Source organism: Eufriesea mexicana, unplaced genomic scaffold (genome assembly GCF_001483705.2).
Source record: "Eufriesea mexicana isolate 0111107269 unplaced genomic scaffold, ASM148370v2 scaffold265, whole genome shotgun sequence".
Taxonomy (NCBI): domain Eukaryota; kingdom Metazoa; phylum Arthropoda; class Insecta; order Hymenoptera; family Apidae; genus Eufriesea; species Eufriesea mexicana.
Window position 1 is genome coordinate 1,631,046 of NW_016908444.1, and position 25,433 is coordinate 1,656,478.

Genomic DNA, 25,433 nt, shown 5'->3' on the forward strand with positions numbered 1-25,433 from the left:
AGCATATTTCTCGACATAACACACGGTTTCCACAAGACAGATTGGATACTGAAATAAACATTCTACATATGAATAGTTATGTGTGAGACATGTGTGAAACGTGTTCCTCCTTTCCTGGACACATTATGTACAGTATTGCCTAACTGTATAGATATATATGTACAGGTATATGTTTCGCGCGACCATTTGTGGGTAAAATCCAGTGTCGTACATTGTATCGTTTTGTACAATATGTATATATATATGCGTATATAGAATCGTCTAAGAAACTGGTCCAATCACATCTGTCTCTCGATTGTTAAACGATTCACTGGATTAATACATTCTAATGGTATTACTTCAAGTCCTACTAAAGACGATAATACATGGTTATTCTACGGACCATGTTCCTCTGTTTCGTCAGTATTGCTCGCTAGTCACAAATGCTGTACATGAAATTAATCGATCTGCCCGGTTAAACAGTTAGTAGGCCGTCTCTTACCTGTGGTGCACTCGATATCCGGCGATCCACTGGTACCAGGTGGACACCTGCACACGAATATCGCACCGTCTCGTATGCATTCTGCTCCCTTGCCGCAGCCGTTCGTGCGACAGTCGCCTAAGCTTTTGTCCGCGCTACCTGTGCTCACAATAAAAGATTAGGCACGCGTGACGATTTCACAGAAAAGGGAAAAACAATCGACGATCAGACTACACCTTCCATTTTTCTTTGCTACAAACGCACAAAGGAAATGGTTCCTTTGTTATTCAAATACCAATGGAGCAATCCTCTCGTGACACAAAGGAACGGGATCTTTAATTTTAGCATTTACATCGAAATCGTTATTATTCGATACTCGAGGCGAATACTCACAAGCATGCATCGGGTCGCCAGAGGGATAATTCGACGGACAATAGCACTGCGGTTGATTCTTGTAAATCCTGCATGCAGCATTCACTCCGCAACGCATATCCTTGCACAGTTCCCCTCCGTCGCAGATGCAGACTTGATGAGGATCTCCGTGGCATCCTGGATCACAAGTGCACTCGAATCCGTTCAGAGTTTCCCTGCACTTCGCGTTCACTCCGCAGGGTCTTCTCAGACACTCGTCCCCTCCTGAAACACGAATTGGAAACACCATTGGTATACCTAGATTGTATTTCTGTCAGAGAGTATAGGAAAATAGGTAGTATCTGTTACCTTTCTTGCAGTTGATCTTGGGATTGCCATAGTGTCCAGGTGGACAGGAGCACTGAGCTTTCCTATTAACCACCCTGCATTGCGCGTTGAAGCCGCAGACGCCATGTTGCAGGCAAGGATTGGTGCACACTCCGTCCTCGCTGCAGCGTTTGTTGGCCTCGCAGTCGTCATCTCTATGACACTCCAGTTGGTAGCATTCTTGACTTGGTTCTCCCTGGAAGCCTTCTGGACACAGGCAAACTGCTCTGTGATTCGAAACGCGACACAGGGCGTTGATTCCGCAGGGAGATCCATTAGCTGAGCATGGATCCTCGCATTGGCCGCTGACGCAGGATAGAGATGATGGGCAGTCGGAATGGGTGCGGCAGCCGATGAGGCATAATCCCTCGTCGCAAACGTAACCCTGATGGAAAGAGATAGCATTCGTATTGACATAAGAATTCGATCAGTCATATGACTAACGTTTGAACTATTGTCTATCTATAGCTTGATCGGTATGCAAATTAATCGCGAGTCCCATTCTTAATTGGTTGTCTTCTTTAGAATTCTTAAATGTTAGAAGCAGTACCTTTGGACAATAGTTATTAACGTCGCATTTAATTCGGCATTTTCCCGTATGGCACACTTCTCCACAGGAACACTGGTCCTGGCTGTAACAGCTGTTAGTGCAGAATCCAATTTCGTCGCATTCGCAGGTACCGTCGCATGGGATCATGGACTTGGCACAGCTGGTCAAAGCGTTGCCATAATAATTGGCAGGACAACTGCATTGTGCCACGTGATTTACTACGCGACACCCTGCGCATTCTCCGCAAGCCTTGCCACCCTCACAGGGATCTGTGCAAGTCAAAAACCAAGGATTAATTAAGCAAACAGTCGGACAGGATTTGTAGTGTCAGATGTAACAACTTCTTACTTTTGCATTTGTTATTTATGCAGGACTCGTCATTGGGACAAGTGTTATCGCTGCGGCAGCCAATATCGCACAACCTGTTCTGACAGATCTGATTTGCTACGCAATGATCGTCGCTGTTACAGATAGCCTTGCAAATTCCGCCGTCGCATCGTTCGTCGCTGAGACAATTAGCGTCGCTGCAAAATGATTTACATGGCAATAAAGTGAGTCGTTGAGGGGAGCAAGAAGCAATCGCGTCGTTCGAATGCCTAATCGCCTTACCTCCTACACGTGGCGTAACAGGATCTTCCGTAACAAGTCTGACCAGTCGCGCATTCCAGTTCCGTGCTGCAAGGCAGGAACGCCTGTTTGCATCCAATTAGAGGGTCTCCGACTAATGGGGTGGGACAAGAGCACAATTTCTGGTGATTTACGACCGCGCACTTGGCGTTCACACCGCAGACATCGGGCAGGGAGCAAGGATCTACGAGACGTGGACAAAAGCGTGCTTAAAATGCAATTCAATTATGTTAATAAGCATCATCGTATTTCCCGACTCCTTACCTTGACACTGGTTATTCAAGCAAGCGGAATTCTCTTGGCATTCCACATCGGCGCGACAGCCAATCACGCAAACCAGTCCCTCGCAGATTTCTCCGCTTCTGCAATCCTCGTCCCTTCTGCATAATGATTTGCAGATTCCTGAGGGATCGCAGCGTTCGTTACTCAGGCAGTTTATGTCCGTGGAACACACCGGGGTACAGACTCCGCCTATGCAAGCTGTTCCCGTGGTACAGTCCCTGTTCGCTTGGCAGACAGTGCCGGGTGATCTCAAGCAAGCCACTTTCGCGGTTGGATTCGGTATAAAGCCTGCTGGACACGAGCAAGTGGCTCGTTGGTTGAACACTGTGCACTTGGCGTTTGGTCCGCAGGGGGTGGCCTCGCAGGGGTTGATGCATTTGTTCGTGATGCACGCCTCGTTCGCGTTGCAGTCTTCGTCTGCGCGACAACCGAAGGTGCACATATTGTGAAGACAGATGTGACCTAGGAAGCAGTCGTTGTCTAGTCTGCAAGTCAGCAGGCAATTGCCACGGACGCATTTCTCGTTGAACGCGCATTCGGTGTCGCTGGAGCAAATGGGAAGACACACGTTGTCGCGACAGGTATTTCCATCGTTGCAGTCGTTGGTGTCTCTGCATGACACGGGTACTGGAATCGAACATGGAGAAATTAAATAATCTATTGCATGAAAATGATATTTTTTAAATAATTCTATAATAAAGAAAATTTAATATTCCAGCAGACAACTTGTCCATGGTAATTTTCATTTCATTTTAAATAAAAATTCGTCTTTGATTATATTTTATTGCCAATAGATATTTTCTGAGTGTACGGGATATTTGGAGAATTTGTTGGGTGAATTTGCAAAATTTTTAACTCACGTCTCACGCATTCCACTTCCGAGTTACCAGTGAACCCAGGTGGACAGCTGCACTGCTTAATGTGACTCCTCACGTCGCATTCCGCATTTATTCCGCACGCGGCTCTCACGTTGCAAGGGTCCAAGCATTGTCCGTTCAGACACACGTCTGACAAGTTGCATTCTTCGTCCGATTGGCAGGACGCTGGAAGAATTTCAAATTACGTCCCTTACGATCGGGCACAGAGCATCGAACGATTGCTCTAGCTCGTTAGACAATACTCACGTCGACAGATCCCCTCGTAACAGTAGGTATTGGGCGAGCAGTCTACGGCTGACGAACAAATAACCGGTTTAGGTCGACAGCCTATACTTAGATTGTTCGGATCACCCTCGTAATCCGATCGACACTGACAGGCTGCAGCGTGATTAGCGGCAGCACAGTCCGCGTTCGGTCCACATTGTGTGCGTGAGCAAACATCTGAAACGTCAGGTAGAAAGTCAGAATCACCGGGCGTAAGACAAATTGATTTTCAGTCGGTATCCACGTCACGTTTAAAACCATTAAATGACGTCTAAAGATCGAAATTGACTATTTCAAAATTGAACACTTGGAATTTACCGAAACACTTAGGAACATTGTTGACATTTATACACTTGGCAGTGAGTGGGCAGTCTTCGTCTTGTAAGCATTCTACTGGTGGTTGGCAGCCGCTGTTGTAGGCATCTCCGACCATACCCTGTTGGCAGTGACACTTGTAGGATCCTCTGGAATTTTCGCACAGAGCTCCTGGAGCGCAAGGTTCATTCTGACAGTAATCTATTAGTTGACAGCCGTGAGTGGGCTCTCCGGTGTAACCAGGTTGACATGTGCAAATCTATAAAATAGCCAATAATAAAATTTGTTTTAAATAAATTTTGTACCACCCATAGTTTAATAGACAACTAATCACCTGGACATGGTTCTCCGCTGTACAGATAGCGTTAACTCCGCAAGGATTGTAAGCCAAACAAGCGATCCTGCACTTGTGTGCATCGCAAATCTTCTCTCCACTGCAGTCGTCATTAATCTCGCACTCGATAGGTTGACAACCGATCTTATCGTCCTTAGGATTCCCAAAGAATCCAAGCTTGCAAGAGCAAACTGCGACGTGATTGTCCGCTTTGCACTCGGTGTTGCGTCCACAGAGGACCAGGTCGCAAGACTTTTGACATTCTGCTTGACCAATGTTGTTCTTGATACACTTTTCGTCGACGCTGCAGTCATCATCGGACACACAACGCAATTCTTGCACACAGATATTATTGTGACAGTACTGATACTCGGGACAGCTGGAGTTGCTCTTGCAGGTAGGCTGACAGAGGCCATTGATGCAGAGCTGGTCACCAATGCAATCTCTTGTGCTACCACAGAGCGCTATAACAAGATGCAGAAAATTGTGATTCAATCCTGATTAAATTCAAGTTTATCGATGAAATTGAAATCTATTTACCAGTACATATTCCTCCATTGCAAGCTGAACCTGTGGCACATTGGGAGTCTGATTTACAATACTGAACAGGTGTGCAGCCCAGATTGGGATCTCCCGTGCCACCAGGTTGACAGGTGCACACAGCGCTATGATTTAGAGGAGAACAATCTGCTCCTTGCCCACAAACGTTGGAGAGGGAACAAGGATCGACGCATTTGTGATTGAAACATGCATCTGAAGCGCTACAATCGCTGTGGTAGTTGCACTCCAGGTGAATACACTCCGACTGAAGATAAATAACACACGAGTTGTAATGATTAGGGCAAAATCGGATTAAGATCATTCTAATTCGAATGCTCGAACGTGTACTTACCGCTGGGTTGCCAGTGGTCTGGCCAGGACACCTGCAAAGCGGAACGTGATCCCGAACGAAGCACTCAGCATTTTTACCACAGACAGATGACACGTCACAGGGATTGGAGCATCTGTTGTCAATACAGGCGGCAGAATTCGGGCAATCGAAGTCCGTGAAGCAGTCCCCTGGTTGTTTGCAGCCTGACTTGAAAGGATCTCCAACCAGACCGTGAGGACAGACGCAAGCGTAAGAGCCTTCCGTGTTCTGACAACTGTAAAGGAGTATTTGAACATCTTCTCTGCAAACTCAACTGAGACTGGACGTAAAAGAGTCTCAAATTAGGAGAGTTACTTACACTGCAGAAGAGTGGCAAGGATTCTCCAAACATTCGTTAACGTCTCCGCAAATGTCACCCACTAGTTCAAAGCCAGGATAACATTTGCATATTCCAGTGTGATCAGATGCTATGCAGTTGCCGTAGCCACAGTTGACTTGGTTGCAAGGACCTGGATAAATTAAATGTTAATAATAAAAATTTAAACAAGGCTTCCAAATAGATCAGTTCATAAATCTGTCTGTCACTTACTGCTGCATTTGTTCGTGTCCTGATTGCAGTACTTGTCAGTGGGACAGTCGTTGTTAGAGAGGCATTCCACTTTAAAGCAGCCAGAAGAGTCTCCAATGTAACCAGGTTGACACTGACAGGCGGCTGTGTGATCGAGAACAGAGCAAACTGTGTTCAGCCCACAGTCGACCTGAGAGCAAGGGTCGGTGCAATTGTGTTGGATGCAAGCTTGCGAATCGGGACAATCCGTGTGCACTGTACACTGGTGAGGGATTACACAACCAGATCCCACGAGATCGCCAGCTGTGCCTTGTGGGCAGACACAGCGATAGGACCCATGAAGATTAACGCACTCTGCACTCGAGTGACACGGATGATCGTCGCACTCGTTGATGTCTAAGCAGTGCTCTGGTCCAGCGATGAACCCGTGACTGCACCTAGAAAAAGAAAATTGTTACGAATACGAAATTATATTATACAATAAAATACCTAAAGGTAAAATTGGAAATATTTCTCGTTCTGTTCGATTTCATACTCACTTGCATTTGTTGTTGATGCACACCTCGTTATCGTTGCAACCAACGTCCGAGGTGCAACCTACTTCACACACGCCGTCGATGCACAATTCACCTGGCAAACAATTGCTGTCGCTATAGCACACTTTCACGCATATTCCACTCTTGCAGCGTTCTCCTTCGGCACAATTATTCTGTTCGCTGCATTGGCACTGGCAGAAGCCAGAGACACACAGGTGCTGGCTGGGGCAGTCCTGTGGACCCTCGCAGATATTTGGCACTCTGACACACCCCTGTTGAGGAGTGGGATTCCCATGAAAACCGAGGGGACAGGTGCAGGTCGTGGCGTGATTAGTGCAGCTGCAAATCGCGTTTGGACCGCAGACATCCTTCCTCTTGCATGGATCTAAATAAAGGGTATAGCTCATTGTTAGCGACCTATAAAGACCTACTGGAATAAATGAAATTTTGTTCTCCCTCTTTAGAGGGGTACCTTGGCACTTATTATTGATACAGGATTCCGTCGAAGGACAATTTTTGTTGCTTCGACAACCCAGAATACACAGTCCGTTGACGCAAGCCTGATCTGTCTGACACTGCGTGTGAGTGACACAAGGGATCATGCATTTGTTGTTCACACATTTTTCACCATCTGAGCAATCGGTGGCCATTCGACAAACAGCTGTAACATTTAACATCTTTCTGAGTAAAACCTGTTGCATCGAGTATATTTATGTTTAATTAAGTATAGAAGCACGTCCTACCTATACATTGTCCTTCGAGACAGACGCTTTCCTCGCAATCAGCATCGACGTTGCAATAGTTCGAGGCGCGGACGCAACCATCTTGTGGACCCTTCGAGGATGGAATAAATTTATGAATGCACTTGCAAGTGGGTTGTCCATTAATGACATCACAAATGGAATTCGATCCACAGGCATTTTCACAGGGATTGGCACAGCGATGGTTGTGACAGATGGAATGCACTGGACAATCCTTAGCACTGGCGCAGTAGCCTTCCGGTTGGCAACCTTTCAAGTAAGGATCCCCGACAAAATTCGATGGACACTGACAGACGGGATTATTGGTAGGTCCTGGGACACACAGAGCCGTTTCGTGACAGGGACTAGGATGGCAAGCTTCGATGGCGACACACTCCACGTCAGGAACAGGATTAGGTTTCAGTCCAGGTGGGCACTGACAGATCGCTCTGTGATCATCCGCGATGCAAACGGCGTTCACGCCGCAAGCATTTTCGTCGCAAGCGTCGTAACAAGTGTGCGTCAATCTATTGCAAAGCTGAGTAGGTGGACAATCGATGTTGTAGACGCAAGGAACCGCTCGACATCCCTTAACCACGTCGTTAGGATCACCAGCGTAGAGGCCAGGTGGACATTCGCAATTAGCTACGTGATTATGAACCACGCACAAAGCGTTTGGACCACATGAAACGAAATTGCAGACCGGCTGACATGTCAGGAGACCCTCCTTGGTGCTCCTGCAGGTCTGATCCTCTGGACACTCACTGTCGGTGGAACACTGATCCTTTCTAGGTGTCTGGCAACCCTGACGATCGTTTGGATTGCCGATGAAACCAGGTAGACACTCGCAGCGACCACGGTGTCTCTCAGCCACGCACTGAGAATTAATCGCGCAGGTGAAGCTTCGACACACTGAGATACACTTCAACACACCGAGAGCATCAGGTCTGCAAGCTTCCGTGATGTGACAGTCGTCGTCGGATATACAATCAGGAACGGATGGTTTCTCGCACGATGACAGTATCGGATTCCACTCGTAGCCGTCTTGACACTTGCAAGTGGCATGACCAGGGATTATGTCAGGCTCGCACTTTTGATGAGCTCCACAGACCACTTTGCTGCACGGATTCACGCACTCGCGAGCACCACTGTCCAGAAGAATACAGAAGAATCCTTCCGAGCAATCCGAATCATGGTTACATCCAGGTGTTCCTGCATATCAGATTGCTAGGGTTCCCTTGGTAGCCGTCGACGCACAAGCACGAAGACACGTGATTCTGAGTGACACACAACGCGTTGGGACCACACTGGAGCTTGCTGCACGCATCCACGCATTTCCTAACGCCTTTTCCAACTTGGAAGCAGATTTGTTGAGGTTCGCAATCGAGATCGTTCGAGCAGTGGCCATGAAGGTAGCAGCCTTTCGTTAGGTCATTGGGATTGCCGCTGTAGCCAGGTGGACAAACGCAAGTACCGTCCTGACAAACAGATCTGGGACCACATTTCACGTCACTGCACCGATTTATGCACTTGCCAGCCACGCAGCTATAATCGAACGGACAGGGAACCGAGTCACTGCAGGTGCAGGTCGCAGGGTCGGTGCAGGCACCGACTTGGACTTGCTGACAACCGATGAAGGGGTTGCCGAAGAAGCTCTCTTTGCAACGACAATCGTAGCTACCAATGGTGTTGATGCACACCGCGTTACCACCGCAAGCGTTTCCATTGCACTCGTTGATATCTGAAACAATAGACGTCTTTGCTCGAAAAAGATGACCAGTGTGCATTTATTAAGGACTTCTCGGTCCCTCTGTTGAAATTAGAAATTGGAGAGCAAAGTAACTTCTGCTTTCGTGCAATTAGAAATTGACAGTACAAACCGTGACACTGAATATACGGATTTCCTGCGTATCCAGGAGGACACAAGCATTCGACGGCATTCGGACCAGCGTTGCAGTGGGCATCCTTGCCACAGAGTGCAGTGGAACAATCAGACTTCTGTTGCACCCCGCAACCGTGGTACGGGTTTCCACTTGTACCTGGATTGCACACGCACTTTGATTCTTGCAACGTGTACTCGCAGTGAGCATTGGATCCACAAGCAGGGTCGCAGACAGCTGGATGAATCGCTGTAAGACGAAGGAAGCAGATATTAATCGATATTGCAGGATTTTTGGCTAAATTAACCCTATGCAGACAGAGATCTGCGCGTCTAGCAAACAATAACTCTCTTTCTGTAACAAAACAGGTCTCATTTCAACTAAAATATTACACTAAGTTTCTCACACGATCCTCTATTCACTATGTCTCTACACACATTCAGCCTTCTAACTCAGTTCAAATCTGCCTACTTCTGACTTCTCAATTCTTCTCATTTCTGGCTGGCTCGCATCTTTGCATGCTTACTTAAAGCCAAATCTATCTCTTTTCATACACATGCTTTCCTTTTCAATCATTCGACATAGTCACAGACATCCCGACAAAAGGATTTGGCGCTATCGTTTGTTCTTTCGCGTCGAACATGATGCCGCCGTTTGCTATCTCTTGCTTTTCAAGAAACCGCCCAAACATTTCTATGCACTCCCTTAGAAGTAAGGACGCACACCGATTCGCCTCGCTGCTACTCTTAATTGAAATCTAAAATTAAATTTACTTCCTGCAATACTTACGAGGCATGCAAAGGAGGTCAGGGTTCCCGATGAAATACGGATTGCACACGCACTTGTTGGTCGCCGGGTCGCAAGAGGCACCAACACCACAGACGATGCCTTCGCAGCGTCGTTTACATCTTCCACTTATGCACACGCTTGGCTCCGCACAGGGCACTTCCGGAGAACAGACATCCGGTTGACACTGACCGCCAGGGAACGGGTTACCCATGAAACCCTCGATGCACTTGCACGTTGGTCCGCTATAGCTCACGATGCACTGTGCCCCAGAGCCACAGACGAAGCCATCGCACTCTGCATAATAATTTTGACAATTTCTTTCCATCGATTCATTAAGACATCCGTGCGAAATATTCTGGTTACTTAACACCGGTCAAGGTGTTAAGCTGGATAAGAAGATTTAAGTGTTATGTTTGGAATAGGTTTATCTCGTTAGACCCTTCCTTTACTCGAATAACGAACCCACGAGGAACCCGTTAATTATATACCGACTATTAATGAAAGCCTCAAAATATTTATTCGAGTAATTTTAGACTCATTTGGGAATTACGCAAGAGTACTCACGTGAAACGCATTCGTTGTTCTTGCCTTCTACGAATCCGATAACACACCGACACCAGGCAGCGTGCTTGTCGGGCTCGCAGTAGGCGTTTGGCCCACAGGGTATATTGTCGCAAGGATTCACGCATCTGCCGTTCACACAGGCGAAGATGTTATCACAGTCGTCGTTAGAGGAACACTCGTTCTTTGGAACAACGACTCCGGTACAACCACCGCCATAAGGATCGCCCACTGTACCCTTTGGACACTCGCAGATATGGTCGCCCTTGGTGTTGATGCAGTAGGCGCCATGTCCACAGGGATTATTCGCGCACTCGTTCACGTCGACGCAGCCATGTTGGGGGTCTCCTTCGTAGCCAGCCTCGCACATACACCTTGGTGGATCGCTCGGTGTGCACTTCGCGTTGATACCGCATGGGAATCGGTCACAAGGATCTAAGAATTAAAACAGGATTTTTGTTTCGTTTTAAAAGAATTCTGGAATTCTAGATAAAAATCTCGTAAAAAGATATTTACTCTTGCAGAGGTTTCCATCGAGAGGGTCCGTGTAAAATGGCGGAGGACAGACACACTCGCCAGGCTGCACGCATTTCTCGTTGGCCTTACACTCGTTGTCGTTCGTGCATCTTTTCTGAGCTGGAGAGCACAGACCGTTGTATGGGTCTCCACCATAACCGTGTGGACAGACGCACTGATGGGATCCTGGAAGGTTAATACACTCTGCTCCGTAGCCACACACTTGGTGTCCAACGATGCACTCGTTTATGTCTGTAAATTAACGTTCATTGAATTATACAGGTGAATTTCAGGTGAGAAAAGAGGATAGAGATTTGACAGGAACCTTCGCAAGAACCGTCAGCCTTGGTAGTGTAGCCTTTGGGACAAGCACAGTAGCTGACTCCGCCAGCAATAGTGATACATTCTGCACCACTGGGACACTTCTCACCCTTGGAACATCCGGCCAGCATGCATTTACCATTGACGATCTTATACGGAGGCTGACATTGGCACTCGATGCTGTTGCACTCTGCAATGTAATTAAATATAACAAAATAATTAGAGATATTTCTAGTCACGACTAAACATAGGTTTAACAATTTTTACTTAAGAATTACCAGTAACGTATGATAAATATATTCACCTTCGCACAGAGAGAACGGATTGCCGTTAAACCCAGGTGGACACTGGCACTCGTAGCTTCCGGGTAAATTCTTACAAATGGCGTTAACACCACAAGCAGGTTTATCTCTGAGCTCCATGCACTCGTTGATGTCTCTACACTTGGCGGTCTCATGATCCCTAGTATATCCTCTCTGACAAATGCACACGCTGCTACCCACGAATTCGTCCTTGATGCACTGTTCTCCAGCGGGACACGGTGTGCTTGGTCCACAGACATGAGGAGCCTTCGATTCCTGACAGCCACCGCTGTAAGGATCCCCTGTGGTACCACTGGGACACTGACAGGAAAAGGATCCTGGCTCGTTATTGCAAATTGCCCCTTGAGGACACGGATTAATGGCGCACTCGTCGATGTCCCTGCAGCCTCCCTTCACTCCGGGTTTTCCTGTGTAACCATTGCGACAGAGACAAGTAGCCACGTCGTTGGACAGCATACAGTGAGCATTCGGTCCGCAAGTCAGGTCCTCGCATGGATCTAATTTCATGTAAACAGGAATTTAGGAAAAATCGAAAAATTCCGACAAGTCGTTGACAAGTTGCAGCTTGGTCCTGTACTCACGTCTGCAGTCGTTGCCAACGTTGGGTTCAGGGCACAGGCAACGTTTCTGTGGATCGCAAATGGCATTTCCAGGGCAGTCGCCATCGACCTCGCAAGTAACTATACCGACGCACTTGATGTAAGGGTCTGGATCCGGGATAGTGCCTTCTGGGCAGGTACACGAATAAGAACCCTCGGTGTTGGTGCAAGTAGCACCATGGCCGCAGGAGTCTAGCTTGGCACATTCGTCTACGTCTGTTTTAGCCCGAGAATGAGACATGGATATTAATAATATCGATATAACAACTACTTCCTCAGTATTCAGATGTAGCGTTGGATCTTTACGTACCTAGACATTGTTTGAAGGCATTTCCAGAAAATCCAGGTTTGCATTGACAACTAAATCCACCCAGAGTATTAGTACAAATTGCATTTTTACCGCAACGTCCCGAAGGACCATTTATCGCGTCGCATTCGTTTATATCTAATTCAAAGAAAAATATATTATTCATTATCCACATGACACTAAAGTACCAATTAATTTAAAAAAAATTTGAAAGTACTTACCAACACATCCAGCAGCAATATCGTTCGGATTAAAGGTCCAGCCATCTTCGCAGATGCAATAAGCTTCGTGGCCATCCGCTTTGCAGAACGCGTGGTCTCCACAAGTTACTTCGTCACAGGGTGCTGTGAGAAATAGAAACACGGTTACAATCAACCCTATAATATTAATTTAGGAATAATTGATGGGCAATAGAATTAGCTCTCAATGTTAAACTCTCACTGATTCGCAGCTGACTCTCCTTTTTGACCCACGCCCGCATTCTTGCACCCTTACTTAAACTTTACACCCTGTCCTCTGTCATACTCACGCTTTCTTCCTCAATCATGCATTTCTCACGCACAGCTCGTAGCCTCGCCCATAGTGAGTCACGTATCCTAAACACTCGGACGCATTTCTAAACTTTCACTCTTCACTTGCATTCGACACTGCCATAAATATTCCGTTCATGCTATCCTTACACGCGGTCACTCGTCCTTTCGCACGCACTCCAGGTATCAGCCTGAACGCTTGAGCCGAACTCGAGGCCGCTGTTCATTGTCGCTTCTTTTTGAGAAAGGGTCAAAGCATTCCCATACATTCTACATTCATACCCACACAGAGGACGCTGTCCACACAGACGATGACCTACATTAATATTATTTCTTTTACACTTAGTTTAAATTCACGTACCTTTGCAGGGTATGTGTGGTGGAGTTCCAACGAAACCAGACTCGCACTCGCAATGGTAACTTCCCTTAGTATTGCTGCAGATCGATGCAGGTCCACAGGGGTTCGAAAGACACTCGTCTACGTCCACGCATTCAGCTCCAACAGCCTTAAACCCGTTCTTGCAGAAGCATTGTCCTTCTATGCACTCGGCATTGTTCACGCAGTCGAAGTTCGATTTGCAAAGCGTAGTCACGTCGGTCTGTAATTTTCGTAATGCCACGGAACATCAGTAGAGAGGGAAGAAAATGGTAAAGCGATTAAAAACGGTATAATCACCTGTTCGCAAGCGACTGTCGGGTTGGGATTGGCACTGTATCCCGGTGGACAGACGCAGTTGTACCCGGGCTCGCTGTTCTTGCAAATAGCGTACCTTCCACAGGGGCTCTCCAACGCTGTACACTCGTCGATGTCTAAGAAACAGAGACCCGATCTTCGAGTTAACGTTGATCAAAAATATCAACACCGATTAGGAAGATAGTACAACGATTGACATCGTCCCATTGCCTTAAAACACCCTCGATTTTCGACGTCTAAACACAAGGTGAGATACACTCCGATCTTTCGAACATTGCTGATTCCAGCCGAACCAAAGAACCCCAAGAAAGCAAAAAGGAAGAAAAGAAACTATAATCTCAGTTGCTAACCGCTGCATCCCTTAAACGGGTCCCCAGTGTAGTCCGCCTTGCAACTGCATACGAAGCTGCCAATCGTGTCGCTGCATTCAGCGTTCTCTCCGCAAGGGTTTCTCTCGCATTCGTTCACATCTGTTAATCAACACGGGTTAATCTGACGATGAGCATTAATTCTATCCTTTGTTACTGGAACTGGATTATTAAAAATTAAATCTCAGGATTGACAGATTTTCTATGGTTTTCTTTTTTTTTGTTTTGATTTTCTTTTTCTAATAAGATGAGTTAGATGATGACTGACTTTCGCACAATGTTAGTCCTTGACCGATGAAGCCCTGGGGACAGATGCATTTGTACGATCCAGGCACGTTGATGCATCTTGCGTTCTCCGCGCATGCATCCGGCCGACTGCACTCGTTCACGTCGATGCAACCGTGCGTCGGGTCCATTTGATAGCCAGCCTGGCATCTGCACTCGAAACTACCCTCTGTGTTCACGCACTCCGCGTCCGTGCCGCAAGGCGTGCCCTCCTCGCACTCGTTTACATCTGTTAGTGATGGTTAGTCGGTCTTTACTACAACGTCTCGATTAATCTATGGTAAATTTGTTAATTATTTGTTAACGCTATCTATAGTGACGCTATTAATGAAGCTTGGATGCCGCTGCAGCGTTTCACATTCGTATTTTACCATTTCGATATTGCATACGTCGAATCATAAGTCACCAAAATTACGAGAAGACTCTGTTATGTTTGTGACTTCATAGGGAAATATTTATCGTGTTATGGTTGACAGTATTAATATTTCATCAATGCATCGTTGCAGTATTTAATTGTCATCTTCCTATTCTACCTTTCTTACCATTTGGATATTGCATAAATTAAATCACAAGTCTCAAAAATTACGCGAAGGCTCTGTTATGCTTGTGACTTAATAAGAAAACATTCATCGTGTTATGATTGACAGTATTAATATTTCATCGATGCATCGTTGCAGTATTTAATTGTCATCTTCCTATTCTACCTTTCTTACCATTTGGATATTGCATAAATTAAATCACAAGTCGCAAAAATTACGCGAAGGCTCTGTTATGCTTGTGACTTAATAGAAAAACATTCATCGTGTTATGATTGACAGTATTAATATTTCATCGATGCATCGTTGCAGTATTTAATTGTCATCTTCCTATTCTTCCTTTCTTGCCATTTGGATATTGCATAAATTAAATCACAAGTCGCATAAATTACGCGAAGGCTCTCTTATGCTTGTGACTTAATAAGAAAACATTCATCGTGTTATGATTGACAGTATTAATATTTCACTAAAGCATCGTTGAATTATTTAATCGTCACCTTCCTCTTTTACCTTTCTTACCATTTGGATATTGCATAGATTGAATCATAAATCGCAAAAATTACGCGAAGACTCTGTTATGCTTGTGACTTAATAAGAAAACATTAACCGTGTTACATAACGAATGTTAAAATGCTTTACTTATGGACGTTATTGCTCTTTTATCCTCCTCGCATTTTACCTTTCTTGTCATGTCGATGTTGCACAGTTTAGCTAGTATATGGAGTTTTACACGAAGAGTCCGCTGAGCTTGTAACTTAGTAAGAAAATGTTTCGGATAATTAGAAATCGAGTTACCCACCGTGACAGCCTAACCAAGGATCGCCGCTCATTCCTTCCGGGCAAGAACAGCGGAAACTGCCGTGCACGTTTGTGCACTGAGCTGAACGACCGCAAGGACTACGCAGGCATTCGTCGATGTCCACGCATTCTTCCTCAGGATTGCCGTTATACCCCTCGGGACACTCGCATTTGTGGGAGCCCGGCAGGTTCACGCACAACGCACCCCTTCCGCAAGCACCCGCGTAGTTGCATTCGTTGATATCGATACACTGAACAAGGACGACATTATTGAAGACACCCATGATTCTACCTTAACACGTTCACTGCAGACGTCCCTGATTTGCATCGACACTTTCACGATTATTGCAGGTGACAAATCAGGTATCGCGAAATTTCTATAGCGCTGTGGATAATTAACCCATTGCACTCGGAGGCTCCTCTCAGTCGCCATTTAATCATATTCTAAAGATGGACGTTAATTAATATATCAGATTTACAATTACCCAACGATGCGTGGAATATCGAAATAAAATAATTCCACGTCTTAATTTGCATACGATTTCTTATTTAACGTTTTAGAAATATCGGCGACTTTATGGCGGAAAGTCTTCGAATTACTATTCCCCTGTAACGAAAAAATCGCCGAGTGCAAAGGGTTAATACTCGTTCAGCTGTGAACTTATCAAATTTTGAACAAACTTCTGAACATTTTTCTCCATAAGGGGTACAAAACTGGCGCAAAGAATAAAAATTTCTCGAATATCACAAATTTCGCAAAATTTGCACATAAAGTATGGTTGTACGGTATAAATTTTTACCCTGATGTAAAATAAAAATGACAAATTAACGTGATAAATATTAGTTCAGGAATACGCGACGTTGACGAAGGGAACTAGAATGCCCGGATATCTTGCAATGGTCTTTCCACAACAATCTCAGATCCGTGCTGCTTCCGTTTCTTTATTTCGAACCTTCTTTCTCTCGCAACTTCTCTTAAGCCTTTCAGAGGTACTTACGGTTTCGTACGGGTCTCCCGTGAAGCCGTTTTGGCATGCACAGGTGTAATTCCCCGGAATATTGTTGCAGACGGCATTGTCGGCGCACGCTCCGGCTATCGCGCACTCGTTCACATCCTCGCAATGGACCTCGCCGTCGCCGATGTAGCCAGGTTTGCATTTGCAGAGGAAATTCGAGGGCAGATTGCAGCATTCCGCGTTCTCGACGCATCTCGCGGCAAAAACCGGGTTATCGCACTCGTTGATGTCTGCGGACACGCGTCGGGGCAAAAATGAGACGATCTCGGAATGAAAGAGCGGTCTAGACGGGATAGACCGCGACAAGGAACGATCGGTGGTCGCATACCTGTGCAATGGAAACCGTCGCCTTGGTAGCCGGGGAAACAGGAACAATGGAAGCTACCAAGAGTGTTCGTGCAATGCGCGAATGTATCACAGGGTCGGTACTTGCACTCGTTCTCGTCTGCAACGTGTTTACATTTGCATGAAATACGGGCAACGTGTGTCGCGCCGGAGGCAGCTCGGAGTAGCTGACCGAGTGGCTGAAAGTAAGAGGAAGTGAATCGTTCCTCGGGGATGCCTTACCTGGTACCTGGCAATTGCAACCACCGAAACCGTCGTTGCAATGGCAGACGGAGTCGAGACAGACGCCGTTCAGACACCTGGTCCCGTCCTCCTTCGTGCAGTCGTCTGTGAGAAAAACAGAAGGTGGAAGGAAATCAATTACCGATTCATCGTGGGTAACTCACGAGCGACACGGCACAATCCCTTAGTCATCCGGTGAGAAAACACAGCGCGGGAAGCCGCGTTAAAAATGACGATTACGATGAGTAATTCGTTTCCACTCCGCCTTACATAACGCGTTCATCATCGTCGTGATCGCTGGGGCAAAACGGTGTTTAACGCGCGTGCAAACGCCGCTGGAATAGCGATAAAAAATGAATGCCGACGATTAATCGGCGGCGGATGAGCAGCGGATGAGCAGCGGAAGAAGCCGTGACGAGGCGACGTTATACGCCGCGTCGGCGTGAGTGTGCTTGCGGTTTCACGCGAGGATCGCTGGCGTAATCGGCGTCGGGAACAACAGAATGACGTAAAGGAACAGTGGAGATTGTAACGGTAGCGCGATCGTGTCATGGAACGAGTGGATCCTTTCTTTTCCTGCCAGAGTCCGGTCAGACGACTATTTTTCCGCGTTGCTCGCCTTGACTAGGAAAAATCTTCGCTTAACGCGTTACCTGTACACTTTAGCCTATTGCGTTGCTCGTCCGTGCCTTGGTAGCAGTCGACGTTACTGTCGCATAGCTTGGACAGTTCGAGGAGCTGCAGGATGTCCGTCGACTCGTTCACCTGACATCCGAAGTAGCCGTCCTCGAGGTTCAGGAAGAACACTTCCCTCCTTAGTCCGTGGCCGAGTCCTCTCAGAGATTCGGCCTGGAAGATCACGAGACTGTTTAATCCGATTTCTCGTGGAATATTATCGGTTCCACGATTTGTGGATCGTCGATGAAATTTTGCTGATTTTGGAAAAGTCTCCACGAGTGGTGCAATAAATAGACGAGTCGAGAGTAAATAAATAAGCTGGAAATGCAGCTAGGCAAATGGAGGATGCAAATAAAGAAAATGACAGTGCAAATTAATAGATCGGAAATGTAAACAAATAAATTGAAGAAGTTAGTAAACACAATCGGTATTTTACGCTTGAAAACGTTTCATAGCAACCGCTGTACCCCTTTTTCCATGCACCATCGATGATGCACAGTGAAGGAGGCGCAAAACCAGCATAACGCGGAACGTTATATATTAACGTGTTAAATGCTTGCACGTGTAGCCATTAAAAAGATAATAAAATAGCGGATTAATTAAAATTCCATGGAGAACGATGCTCTTGATTAGAATACCACTAGAGCAACTGTTGATTCCACTTACCGGACACAGGGATAGAAGTATCCACACCACCAACGGCCAAAGATGTTTCATCTTGGCTGAAACAGAAATCAAAAATCGATCGATCCACGTCTATCAACGCGTTAATTTTCTAGAGGCATAAAATCTGCCACAATAGGACTCGAACATCGCGTTGCGATGTTGGCACGAGACCAAACACACCTGCGTGCGTTCTCAACGATTTCCTGGATTACGTTCGTTCTGTTACATCATCCTCCGAGGCCTGTGTTACTCGAACGATCGTCCTCTGCGCGACGACGAAAATTCGTCAAAATTTATCTCGCACCACGGGGAAAAAGGGAGCAAAATGGAAAGTGAAAGTAAAAAGATCGTATGGAAAGGAACGACGACGACTTGTTCGTAATAAACCGACAAAAAATCCATCCTCGAAGTGGGCCAGACAGAACTACCCGATCGTTCTTACCTCTACCGGTTACACGGGAGCACCGATGCACGGGAACACCTGTTCCAGCCGTGTGTCGGCACTCGCGACCCCCTCACGAATAAACCCGAACCTAACTGTATCAACTTACGTTAGCCCTGGCCCTGAAAACCCAATTTCCTGGTTACGCGTTGTTTTGAAATTTAAGAAGCCGTTCCTGTCTCCTCGAGCGCAAGGATAACCGGGGGCAAGCGGTTATGCAACGGGTTAAAGGAAATTATCGAAAGACACTTTATGTCTTCTTTCGATGGTGAAACGAAAACTGAAAAGTCTCGTAGCTTTCGTTATGATCGAGGATCGTTAATCTTTATTGAGAGCATGATACTCGGAGGAATGATAAAACCGACTGTCTAATAGGCGCAGGTTTGTCTTCTTCTTTTGGTATGATAGCTTAACGTAATTGAGTAGTACATTGAGAATAGAGTATGCAGGTAGAGCAGATAATTGAGGGTTAATTGGTTTTCTTCGTGACTAAAGATCGTCAGGTTTTGCTGCGCGCGTAATTATAGGCATGCAAGGAAATTTAACTCTCCTTCGACCGGCCATGCTGCCTCTCCCGAACGACGAGGGACGAAATTTAAACATTACATTCTCTGATATCCTATCATTACGATTCACAATGAAAACAAAACGTGTCGCAAATGCGATTCTCCAGGAGTACGAACAACCAGCCTGTCCGTTCCTAAGCAATGGTCCTTCGGGATAACTTTGCGATAGTTTTGTGATATTTTCGCGACACCTTTGTGATACCTTCGCGATACCTTTGCGACACTTTGGCAATGCCTTCGCGACACCTTTGTGATACCTTTGTTATACCCTCGTGATACCCTTGTGACACTTTGGTAACGCTTTCGCGATACTTTGGAAATGCCTTCGCGACATCTTTGTGATACCTTCGCGATACCTTCGCGATACTTTTGCCATAGTTTGGCAATGCCTTCGCGATAGTTTGGCAATGCCTTCGCGACACCTTTGCGATACCTTCGCGATACCTTTGCGATAGTTTGGCAATGCCTTCGCGATAGTTTGGCAATGCCTTCGCAACACTTTTGTGATAGCTTTGCGATACCTTCGCGATACCTTTGCGATACTTTGGCAATGCATTCGCGACACCTTTGTGATACCTTCGCGATACCTTTGCGATAGTTTGGCAATGCCTTCGCAACACCTTTGCGATACCTTTGCGAGACTTTCGCGATACTTTGCTCTCTCGGTCGCCCGGCCAACCGTCGATGAAGATTACAAGACGACGCACCGGAAGCGGAATTTTCAAGGGACGCGAGTGCACGCGAAACACCTTTGTGATACCTTTGCGATACCTTTGCGATACCTTTGCGAGACTTTCGCGATACTTTGCTCTCTCGGTCGCCCGGCCAATCGTCGATGAAGATTACAAGACGACGCACCGGAAGCGGAATTTTCAAGGGACGCGAGTGCACGCGATTCGCGGAAGGCGTCCTTCACGTGCAACGGCGGCTTATGGCGAACGCACGGAGCGGACGCATCGTACGCGAGCGTAGAGCCCGGCACGTCGCACAATAAGTCAGGGCTGGCGATCAACCGCGCGGCGAAATGTTAACGACTGTACGTGCAGGGAAGAGGATTCACCACGGAGGGAGAAGGCGAGAGAGGAACGATCGAGAACGCACGAGAGAGCGGCTCGGTGGAACGTCGACGGGGAAAAAGAGAAGGACAATTAGGGGAACGAGCAGAAGGAACGCAGAAAGATGGCCAGGAAAAACGAACATGAGGAGGAAACCGGCGGTGAAGACGGCTGGAAAAAGGAGGAAGATCGCGAGGGAAAACGTTCGAGAGACTACGAGAAGAAGGGATAAAGAGAGAGGGAGAGAGGAGGGATGAACAAGCGAGTCCGCGAGAAGACGAGAACGGAGAAACTAGCGGAAAGGAGGCAGAACGAAGGGTGAAAAAGGAGAGAGCAAAACTAGCAGAGATGGCCATTTGATTCCTCGTCTTGCGAGTTTTTCTCTACCGATTTAGCCTTGATCTTGATAAAGATTCGTCACGAACTCGCGGTCTGCCAAGGTTTCGTGAGAAAGCTCGAAGAATCGAAGAATCACGCTCATTTCTACTCCTCGCTTTTTCTTTCGAATTACATCTAAGTGCTTTGCAGCTATTACTACGCTCCGTATTACCGTTTCCTTATTGAATTAGCGAGAACGAAGCATTCGAAACCGTCGATCACCAAGCTCGAACGTACTCTTCCCCGTGGCTTCACGAATCCCACACACGTCTCGTGAAAGTACGTAAACAAGAATTTAGGATAATACGACGTGGCATACACCTTGCTACGTCTTGAGCCTACTAACGAGCAAGAGGATCAAGGTGAGTGTAAGGGGGACGGAAAAGAGAGAGACCGACTCGGAGGAACGTAATAAAGGAGAGCGTGCGAGTGCGATGCACCTGTGGCCAGCGTGAGCATCCTGCTCGCACCTACCATCGGTGCCTCCTCTCGTACCCTTAACTCCACGAGGACGAATGGCCAGGCAGCTGACAAGCTGCTAGAGACCAGCCAACCCTCGACGCTAAATTTCCGTCACGGAAATTGGCCACCCTCCTCGTCGGCCACGAATTTCAGATGCAACGATACCGCGTCATTTCCGCAACTCCGTGCGAACCACTCCCGGAAGCAGCCTGCAAATGGTACGATGTAACGGAGTTGTACCATTCGCATTGGTATTTAACTGGATAACTAGCGAATGGGATAACGTTGTCCCGTCGTGGCCGACAGAAATTCTGCCGGGATGAAGGAGGCCGGGAAACGAGGTTGAGAAATGACGATCCACTTCTTTTTTCAGGGGAAATTATTTTTGCACCGGTGAACGGAACGGAGCATCCACATGTGCAACTCTCGCATGCATTCGCTTTATGCAAATGGCCGCGTGCAACATTATCGCGGCGCTCGGTAAAGGTATCGCCGTGAAATGTGTTACCGTGTCAATGATATCATCCGGTAGGTAGACAGAAGGAAACGATGACAAAACCTATCAATTAGTCGGCGTCGCACACGCGTCACAGCCACGGTGACACGCGTGCCTCTGCACATATGTATCTCCCGTGCCAATAACGCGAAACTCCCACGCGTTTGTATTGCGACAGCCGCGAAGGAGGAACGGGTTAATGCAGAATTCGTCGAAGTCCTTTCCCGTGACCCACTTCGAAATGCTCGATCTTGCAATTAGTCGTAGCGAGATCGAGGCGAAAGGACCTCGAAAGTGACAAAACTCACGGCCCATCGCTGCTCCTGATTTCCCTCCTTATTTATCGAGGTGGTTAGCTCGATTTCGACCAAGTCATCTCGATTTCGACATTCTGATCGTCGGACGTGTCCATAGACTCTGACCGATGACTTAATCGGTCGGTATAATTATAATGCAGCGAACGAGCACCGTTCCCAAGGATAACGATCCTGTTCGTCAGATAATATCGATGCGATTCTTTCCTCGAGTCGCCTACGTATCAAGATCGTTCCATGGAAGCTGCGTTGCTCCTTCGTCGTCGTGAAAGTGTTTAAATGTGACACAAGACCGCCTGTTCCGATACCGCCTGTGCTATTTTTCTCGTTTTAATCTACGTGGTCGTGGAGATCGTCCCACGCGTTTTGCTCCGAGGGTCTCAGAGATAGCACGTGTCGAAGAGAAATTTCTCCTTTCGGGCTAATATTATGGGCACCTGGGAAAGTATTCGTTTTATTACGACGTTAACTACTTGCTCGATAAATTCTAATGAACGCATAATCCATATAATTATGTTGCAAGTTATTTTTCTTGCGCGCATGCAAGCGCAATTTCTCATAAGAAGCTGAAGATAGGTGACGCTCCGCGGCGACCGACTTTTTCCACGAGACTTTAAATTTTAGTCGCAGAGCAACGCCTCGGGATACAGTTAGGTACTTAGCGAGAGACGTCGAGCTTGAAACACAGCCTTAATTATTACGCTATTCGCCTTTTCGCCGCGGCTAAGCGTTCAGACGCGCAAAAGTGCACGCGCAGCGCTGTACGGGCGAGGAGATGAATATTTATTAATCGCTGTGCCATTTAACGGTAAGAAATGACACGGCGGCTGACTCTTCCTCGCCTTGATCACGCGTATCTGTTGCAAAACCGATTCGATCCGCGCGGGAAAAGGAGAAATGCAAGCGAAACTTTGTCCTCGGCGACCGACACGAATTCGTGTGCTTCGAAACGACGTAACGGTTCCCTCGAACGAGGATCGTCGATCCTAGATTTCTACTCGCTGGGTCGACCGAATGTCGAGTCCCGTTGAATAAGAAATTTCGCAAATCGAGCGAAATTTCTTTCACGCCCGCGAAAAAGTCGCGCGTAGTTCCGCTTGTATTCGGGCCAGCCGAGAAATTCAGTTTCGCCAGGAATTCTCATTGAAATTCAAGAATATTCGTCGCTCGTTAAAGTCTTTAACTTTTTCCTCTATCTAATAGCTTCGAAGCGTTGACCCTGACGTCTACCGCGATTTGACATAATCGTCGCGATAGTTGGTGTAATTTGCGATATACCTTATCGCGAATTACTTCCACTATTCGCGCTGCCAGACACCGGTTAATTAACGTCGTTTCATAACGATCCTCGAATAGCCCGGGTCAACATCCTGGCTTTAGGCGAACGCCTTATGCTCGATGATCGATTACGCGCCGGCCATTAGCGTTTCCTCATCACGGACACGCAGCCTAATCGATGAACGCTATTGAAATACGCGTCGAATGAAATCTTGAAACCGGACCAGCTGCTTCATTACCATTCGATAACCAAACTTTACTCTGCGGGCTCGAATTACCTCTGAAACGTATCCGAGATCTGTTCGCGCGGGTTAATCGCGTTACGAGTTAATCGTTTAAGCGACGCCTCGAGTCGGCTCCGGCCGCCGCCATATTGGGTCACGGCGCCATATTAAACGGCGCGTTTAAACGCCATTTGCGAGCGAAACGAGGATCGATGAAGATATCGCTATTTTAAGAAGAAGAGGAAGCGGCCGACGATGCGCGTGCGAACCGAGTCAGCCTCGGTTGCAGCGCGTTAGGAAATTCCTATTCCGGACACGACACGGCGTCCATCGTGCTCGCCTGTGGCAACATCCGGCATGAATCAACGCGGTATAAAAGCCGGCAAGTGATTCGGGCCTAAAACTTACGCCCACCGCGAGCCAACAACAACGGGAGAGCGGCCGAACCAGGCGAGACAGAATTATTCCGTTGCGAAGTGAAAGTTCTTCGGGTTGCTCCGAGTACAAACTAAAGTGGCGTAACGCGTGGGCCTCTCATCGCCCATTCTCGGCCATCGGAACCGAATCCGACATATTTTCGTTGGCCCTCCGATGCAATCTGCGCCGGCGGCACCTCGTCGTCATCGTGTCCGTTGAGTTTGCTTGGGCATTGCTCGAGCATTGCTTCGGTATCACTTTGGCATTACTGGGGTATGGGTGAAGAAAATAACTCGATCACCTCGAATATCTCGTTTCCTTTCGACGTAATACCACAGTGGGTCGTTAATTTTGCTCGAATTTTTCTCCAAGGCTCTCGGTGCTTTCTCAAACAACGTTGAATATTTCGATCAGTATCATCGTTGTCGGCTAACCTGTTCCAACGTGGACAAAAACAGGTAGGATATACGAAATGATCGAGTAATTTTAGTCGCGCTATACACACAGCTGCGACGCGTTCTAGAAACGCGCGATGCGAGCGGATTTTTCATCCACGATTTAGCCCCCTCGGTCGCCTATATTCCTGTATTTACAGGTTCTCTCAGCCACTGTCCACTTACTAGCCTCTCAGCTGCTAAACTTGCTCAATGACTATATTTTACGACACCTCGGTGCAGATTATACCCTGCGCAAAGGAAACCTTCGATCGATCATCGTTCCTTTTTTTCGTCGACTCCGCCACGAGGCGCTGCGGAACAACGCTCATTCGTATGCGAGCGGGGACTCAGGAAGTAGCAGAGGCAACGAACGATTCCGTCCAGCAGCCGGGGTCGGAGGCGTCGCGGCGGCTCGCGGGACGTGTCTGTTTTTCGCGAAAGCCCGACACCGGAACGTGGAAAGCGGCCACGAACTGAAACTCGCGCGGCCATTGTTTAACGGTGGCTTGCGTCATCAGGCGAATGCTAATGAAACATTTATCTCCGACTTTGTTTCCAGCGAATTAAATCTCCAACGTCAACCTTCGGCGCGGAGTACGCGGAGTACGTTATCTGACCGAAAGGCGCGAAAAATCGGCACGATCACCGGGATCTAGCTGTTCTTGGGTCTACGGTGTTTCGAAATTCGCTCGCCTCTTTGCTTCTTGCGCGGAGTTTCAACCTGGATCGAGTCAAGAGCTGCGAAACGTCTACACGTCACAGCTCGG

General features: G+C 47.2%; 1 protein-coding gene across 1 annotated transcript; it reads right to left on the reverse strand.

Moving 5' to 3' along the window:
• Positions 1 to 4,593: 4,593 nt before the first annotated feature.
• LOC108555733 (fibrillin-2-like) lies at positions 4,594 to 18,648 on the reverse strand. The gene is made up of 28 exons (XM_017911516.1): positions 18,598 to 18,648; positions 17,907 to 18,102; positions 17,254 to 17,358; positions 16,669 to 16,916; positions 15,672 to 15,921; positions 14,320 to 14,565; positions 14,034 to 14,153; positions 13,666 to 13,799; positions 13,351 to 13,588; positions 12,681 to 12,836; positions 12,463 to 12,597; positions 12,135 to 12,368; positions 11,535 to 12,050; positions 11,235 to 11,420; positions 10,910 to 11,161; positions 10,397 to 10,828; positions 9,833 to 10,126; positions 9,044 to 9,292; positions 8,364 to 8,904; positions 7,167 to 8,311; positions 6,896 to 7,084; positions 6,427 to 6,808; positions 5,909 to 6,324; positions 5,678 to 5,828; positions 5,341 to 5,593; positions 4,989 to 5,253; positions 4,676 to 4,912; positions 4,594 to 4,601 (listed from the first exon to the last, which is right to left on the reverse strand). The coding sequence occupies exons 1-28, from the start codon at positions 18,646 to 18,648 to the stop codon at positions 4,594 to 4,596; spliced, it is 7,629 nt and encodes a 2,542-aa protein (XP_017767005.1).
• Positions 18,649 to 25,433: the final 6,785 nt, after the last annotated feature.